The sequence below is a fragment of the Microplitis mediator genome, chromosome 5, assembly GCF_029852145.1.
Source record: "Microplitis mediator isolate UGA2020A chromosome 5, iyMicMedi2.1, whole genome shotgun sequence".
Taxonomy (NCBI): Eukaryota; Metazoa; Arthropoda; class Insecta; order Hymenoptera; family Braconidae; genus Microplitis; species Microplitis mediator.
Window position 1 is genome coordinate 24,210,788 of NC_079973.1, and position 6,458 is coordinate 24,217,245.

Genomic DNA, 6,458 nt, shown 5'->3' on the forward strand with positions numbered 1-6,458 from the left:
GTAAGACTTCATTTCAGGTCGCAAAATATATAGCTTTTAAAATAAGTATACATATATTTAAATACTTGTATTTTATTTTATTTATTCGTTTTCATTTACCTTTGTCCTGGGTTGTGAAGGTAGAGTTAAACGTGCGCAATCAGTATTTCGTTATCCTGAAACTCAATAACAATAACTGAAACGTGCGCCCCAGCTATTTCTTGCGGTGAGTAATAAAAAGAACCGAATGTATGTAAAGTAACATATTATCTAGCGTCTCACTATTTTTACATCGGACGAAGTCAAAAATACGATAGTTTTTTCATTTTGTCAACCGCAAAAAAAAATTTCAAACAAAACGAAACCGCGAATAGTCACTTTTAACGCTTCTGTTGCCTTTACTACACAATAATGTATGTTGTAATAAATATATAAATATTTTTTATCTGGGTTGTTTCGACGTTTTGAATAATTTTGTATTTATAATTTCCACTGTGAAAAATCGGGCGGGAATACAGATTTTAAAAAAATTCAAATTTACTCCGTCACTCGGAGTTTCGGAGCTTAAAAAAAAATCACTTCGCATGGGTGGTAAATTAGGAGTTTGTTTATTTCAGCGGAGAGATTTCGGTGTGCCGCGGATTTTATTTCAATCCGCGTTCACTCCCGTCGAGAGTATTAACAATTGAATAAATTTATATTCAATCGAAATAACTTTTTCATGCTGTATTTCGGGTGCTGTCAACTCTCGTCGAAAATTATCCTGTTTTATCCCTTGCCATGTAATTCACTAGTTTTTGAATATTTCACAGGATCAGTCCCCTAAAATTCGTACAGGAAATTTCTATGTGGAAACTTTTATAACTTAATAAGTACATGAGACTTTTTCATCTGTCACTATGTCTGCAATTCAATAATTAATTTTGAGTCAATTAATAAATTACGTAATCTAACTAATTACATACAATATAATTACCCATATTCAATTTGTAAATACAAACTCAAGTTATATTACTGTAAAATAAATTACTTCTGTAGATAAGAGAGTAAGTTGATTTCAAAAAGTTACTTTACATTAAAATAAAGTCATTTGTACACAAAAAAAAATATATTTTCATAAATTTTCATTATTTATTAGACGGAAACAGTCATTGAAATAAAAAACAGTAATTGCTGAAGATAAATTGAACAGTTTATATTATGATGAAGGTCGTTGTAGATTTTGTGGCCTACGAGCTACCACACAAAGTTAAGGCGATAAAAGAATTCGGAATGTCCAGTGTGCGTTTAGATAAAAATAATTATTACGAAACGTCTCATTATGTGTTCAAACCTCCTTACCCCTGGTCTGAATTACCTTACGAATTTCAATTTCAATACGAAGAACAAGCAAAGCAGCACGGAATTCCGTGGGAAGCTGGCTCTACACCGTACAATGACATGATACCAGCAATAGTCCAAGATTTGGAAACAGTTACTGAAATTTACGTTGATTCTCCCAAGTCAAAGGTTGTTTTAGAAGAAATGATAAGCAAATACAAACCAATAAGTATCTTAGAAGGCTTAGGGTGGTCTAGAAATGATGCGCGGATTCCCAGTAAAACATGCAAAGTTCATACTGATGAAAATAATACCTGTGCTTACTATACAGCACGATGCATGGGCATTTGGTTTAATGCTCGTGAATCGCTTGCTAAAGTTATCCACTCTGAGCCAACTGCAAAAATGATGAAACATATTGACATAGATTACATTTTCCAATAAAATTCTAATAAATAATATCGATGTTAAAATTACTATTTGTCGTCACATTATAAAGTAATTAAATAAGAACTGGGTGAGAATTATTATTCAAAATTAGTATTCATTTTTAAAAAATTAAATTCAAAACAATGTAGAATTTTTTTTTTTAACTTTGAGAAATGAAAATATGAAATTCCCTAGTGTAGAATTTAACGCATATGTATTTTTATTTATATGTAATTGTTTATTTGAATTATCTTATTTTTCACCTCGACTTAGAGCTGATGAGGTTTTGAAGTTGATCAGTCAAGTGTTGAAGAAAATTTTTAAAAAAATCCGAACAAAACTTTACTATAAACAATTAAAATTTTTAATATTTTTATTAGGGGTGTGCGAATATTCGAATTTACAAATTATTCGATTCGAATCGAATAATTCGAATGATTCGAACTATTCGAAATGTTCGAATAGTTCGAATTTTTCGAAAAATCTGAATTCAAACCAAATAATAAACTAATTATTAAATTAAAGAATAATTCGTATCCGTCGTAATTATCGACATTTTTTACTTCCCGCTAAGAAAATTAGAAATTTTCAAAAATTCGGGAAGTTATTAGTTTCGGTCTGATTTTCGAAAATCGAATTTCTAAGAGATCTTGCAGTCTGTCTGACATGGAAAATTAAAAAAAATTTTGCCGTGTAGCATGTCTTATTTAAATTATGTAGAATTTTCGAATCAAAATACGAAATTTACCTTTTCATTCCGGATAAGACCGGATGACACTTTTTTTACAATAAAATTTTTATAATTTTAGTAATGAATTCTATGAAAAAATATTCAAATTGTCAAATACATCCGAACAAGACAACTTTTCCATCGAAATCGATTAATTTAAGAGCACAAGACAATTATTTGAACTATTCGAATTAGTCGAATATTCGATTCGATTCGAATAATATTCGCACACCCCTAATTTTTATAGAGGAGAGGGGGGCAGAGTGGGCCCCTTAAGGAAGATAATTATATCATTCATTTTTTTTACGCGTTTACTTCTTTTTAGACCCTTGATACTTATTTTCACTCCATTATGCTGTGTCCATTAAAATTGAAAAATCGAAAATTAGGGGCAAAGTTGACCCTCCAAAAAATTTCGAATTTGATATTTTTTATTCTTTACACGTGTGATATTTTTAAATAACTATAAAACAATTGTGTTTTAATAATATAAAAGTCATTTTAATAGTCTGCTGCGATATAACTTTAAAATTTAATTTTATTATCTTTAATTTTCTTAATAAATTATATTTAATGAACAGTTTTGGTGGTCTATTTTAGCCCTAATTATATAAGAAATTTCGATAAGCTTATTATCCGTTCGAATTTATTGGCGTATAGAAAATTTTGAGGGGCCTACTTTGCCCCCTTCTCCCCTACTAAATTCCAAATAAAATATTCTCATATTTTAATTTTCGATTTCGTTTTATTCAATTTATAAGTTACGCCAAAAAAAATTTTTTAAATCTTCCGAATACTTCTTTTGAACAATAATATTAATTTTCACCCGGTTCTTATTTAATTAAATCATACTGTGACGACACTGTCATTTTAATATTGATGTCATTCAGTAAAATATTATTACAAATTGTAATGTATGTTAACATGTTTCATCATTTTGGCAGTTGGCTCAGTATGGATAGTTTTAGCAAGCGATTCACGAACATTTAACCAAATTCCCATGCATCGAGCACTATAGTAAGCACAGTATTTCTTTTCACCCTTATGGACTTTGCAGGCTTTGTTGGGAATCCGCTCATCACTTCTATCCCACCCTAAACTTTCTAAAACACTAATTGGTCGGTATTTGTCTATTATATCTTCTAAAACAACCTTTGACTTGGGAGAATCAACGTAAACTTCAGTAACTGTTTCCAAATCTTGGATTATTGCTGGTACCATGTCATTGTAGGGTGTAGAGCCAGCTTCCCAGGGAATTCCGTGCTGTTTTGCTTGTTCTTCGTATGAAAATTGAAATTCATAATGTAATTCAGACCAGGGTTGAGGCGGTTTGAAAATATAATGAGACGTGTGGTACTGATTATTTTTGTCTACATGTACACTGGACATGCCAAATTCTTTTAACGCTAACAGTTTGTGCGGTAGCTCGTATGCCACAAAATCTACAACAACCTTCATGATAATATAATCTGTTCAATTTATCTTCAGCAATTACTGTTGTTTATTTCAATAACTGTTCCCGTCTAATAAATAATGAAAATTTATGAAAATATATTTTTATTTTTGTGTACAAATGACTTTATTTTAATGTAAAGTAACTTTTTGAAATCAACTTACTCTCTTATCTACAGAAGTAATTTATTTTACAGTAATGTAACTTGAGTTTGTATTTACAAATTGAATATGAGTAATTATATTGCAGGCAATTAGTTGGATTACGTAATTTATTAATTGATTCAAAATTGATTATTGATTTGGAGACATAGTGACAGATAAAAAAGTCTCATATACTTATTAAAAAAAAAATCGTCGCATGAAAGTTTTTCTTCTACAAATTTATCAATTATATACCCACGGGTTGGAATACTCTGTCATTACTTCATGACAACAAAAAGTAAATTAAAAATAACTGTCGAAAAGTCATCTAAATGGATTTTTTAATTGACATTTTTTTTTTAAGACAAAAAAAAAAACAACATATTTCTGTCTCCATATAATACCAATAACGTGGAAAATTTTAAAATTATCTACGATTTTCTTTTAACAAAGAAAAATTTAAAAATTGGCGGTAAATTAATTTGAATTTTGAAATCTTGAGGGCAGCACGGACTCAGATGTCTCTCTATGATCTCCATCTCCATGTTATTTGTTATTTGTTGGTTAGGTTGATATTGATAGTTGGCAAAGTTTGACTTTGTTAGTATAATTTAAAATAATTGTAAGGGGAATTATCGTTTGTAATAATAAACATTTAATAAATAATAATAATGTCCACGGCTGCAAGACCAACGTTTGATGGAGCACGAGGTGGACAAGGACGTGGTGAAAAAGATTTAAGTGCGATTTCAAAGCAATACAGTAGTCGTGATTTACCTTCACACACTAAATTAAAATACAGGTATTTATATTTATTACTTATTTTTAATAATAATATAATATTAAGTTAAAATATTAGTGGCCTAATTAATTAACTATTAAAAATTTACCCTTTATGGCCCAATGTAACAAATCAAAAAAAATTCTGCATGACCCTTACGGACCATATTTATTTGATTTTAACTCTTAGTATCATTTAGCCCAATCGAAGCTCCGAAATCGGAGACATTCTCGAAATTTGGTTGAAGGTCTATGATCTCACCCACAAAAGTCATCAACCCAGGGGTTGATAAGAAGAAAAAATAAAAACTTTCAAACAAAACTTGTAGAGAAAAAAAATTCACATAAAAAAGTATAAGAAATTTTTTTTTGTATTTATAGAAAATAACAAAATGATTTAAAGTTTATCAGCTTTAATTTCCAAAGATGACATTATTAAAAATTCAATTACAATAAAAAAATTGCTAGGTATAGATCCCAATTATTATTGCTATTAATTATTTGTTGGTAAAATTTATTAACACAGTCATATAAACATGTTTAATAACTCTACCTTTTATACTATTTTTGCATGATAATTACCATTGACATCGAATTTATTTAATTGTACAGAGAACATGGACAAGGAACAGTTGACGAATTACGTAATCGAGATTTTCGTCGTGAATTGGAAGAACGTGAACGCGAAAAAGATAAATCATCAGCGGGTAATCGTCGTATGATTGAACCAGCACGCGAAGCTGCACCATCTTCGAAACGTCAAAAAGTTGACCAAGCACCGGCAGCCAGTCTAGATGCTGACGATCCATTAGATGAGGATGAATCTGACTCAGACAGCGATGAAGATGACACTGCGACACTGCTCGCAGAGTTACAACGAATTAAAAAAGAACGTGCCGCTGATCAAGCAAAGAAAGTAAGTTATTTTAATTTATTGGAAACTTTAAATTAATAAAAAAACTTATTAAAAGATAATTATGTTTTCTTTAATTAACAGGAAATGGAAAAACGCCAAGAAGAAGAGAGAATACGAATGGAAAATATTTTATCGGGAAATCCTCTTTTGAATTACTCGGCTCAAGTCACAAGGACAGACATGAAAGTTCGTAGGCGTTGGGACGACGATGTTGTTTTTAAGAATTGTGCACGTTCCGAGCCAAAAAAGAAACACGATGTCTTCATCAACGATTCGCTGCGCAGTGAATTCCATAAAAAATTCATGGAAAAATATGTTAAATAATTAAATTTATCAATACTATTATTTATTAATTCTAATTTATGTTTAAGATAAAATAAGTCGTCAATAATATTTATACAATTATATTTTATGTCTCACATTTTTTTTCAATCATATTATGTCTCACAATTAGCTAATATTACTCTATCTCAAACAATCTTTAAGCGGTTGTAGAGATATAGATAGCAGATAAGAGCTTACATACTACCTGTTAATTTTTGCTGCTGAGATTTAGTGGTTTCTGCTCATCAATTATGCGACTAAAAATATTCATCGTCAAACGGCATTTTTCTTTAAGGAATAATCTAGTTGATTTCCAAATTAATATACTTTTTTAATATTTAGTATTCTGAGTAGCACAAAATAAATTTTCGATTTTTTATTGAA

The 6,458-nt window shown here is 29.8% G+C and overlaps 1 protein-coding gene across 1 annotated transcript; it reads left to right on the forward strand.

Annotated features, from left to right (window-relative positions):
- The first annotated feature begins 4,609 nt into the window (after positions 1-4,609).
- Positions 4,610-6,157, forward strand: LOC130668449 (protein CWC15 homolog). Its single transcript, XM_057470747.1, has 3 exons — positions 4,610-4,856; positions 5,447-5,750; positions 5,832-6,157. The coding sequence occupies exons 1-3, from the start codon at positions 4,726-4,728 to the stop codon at positions 6,072-6,074; spliced, it is 678 nt and encodes a 225-aa protein (XP_057326730.1). The 5' UTR covers positions 4,610-4,725; the 3' UTR covers positions 6,075-6,157.
- The last annotated feature ends 301 nt before the right edge of the window (positions 6,158-6,458 follow it).

Bases quoted from the DNA above. Each gene is read 5' to 3' on its own strand.
- LOC130668449 (XM_057470747.1), top strand. From the start codon at position 4,726: ATGTCCACGGCTGCAAGACCAACGTTTGATGGAGCACGAGGTGGACAA. The intron at 4,857-5,446 runs GTATTTATATTT...TTAATTGTACAG, and splicing joins CACACTAAATTAAAATACAG to AGAACATGGACAAGGAACAG. The intron at 5,751-5,831 runs GTAAGTTATTTT...TTTAATTAACAG, and splicing joins CCGCTGATCAAGCAAAGAAA to GAAATGGAAAAACGCCAAGA.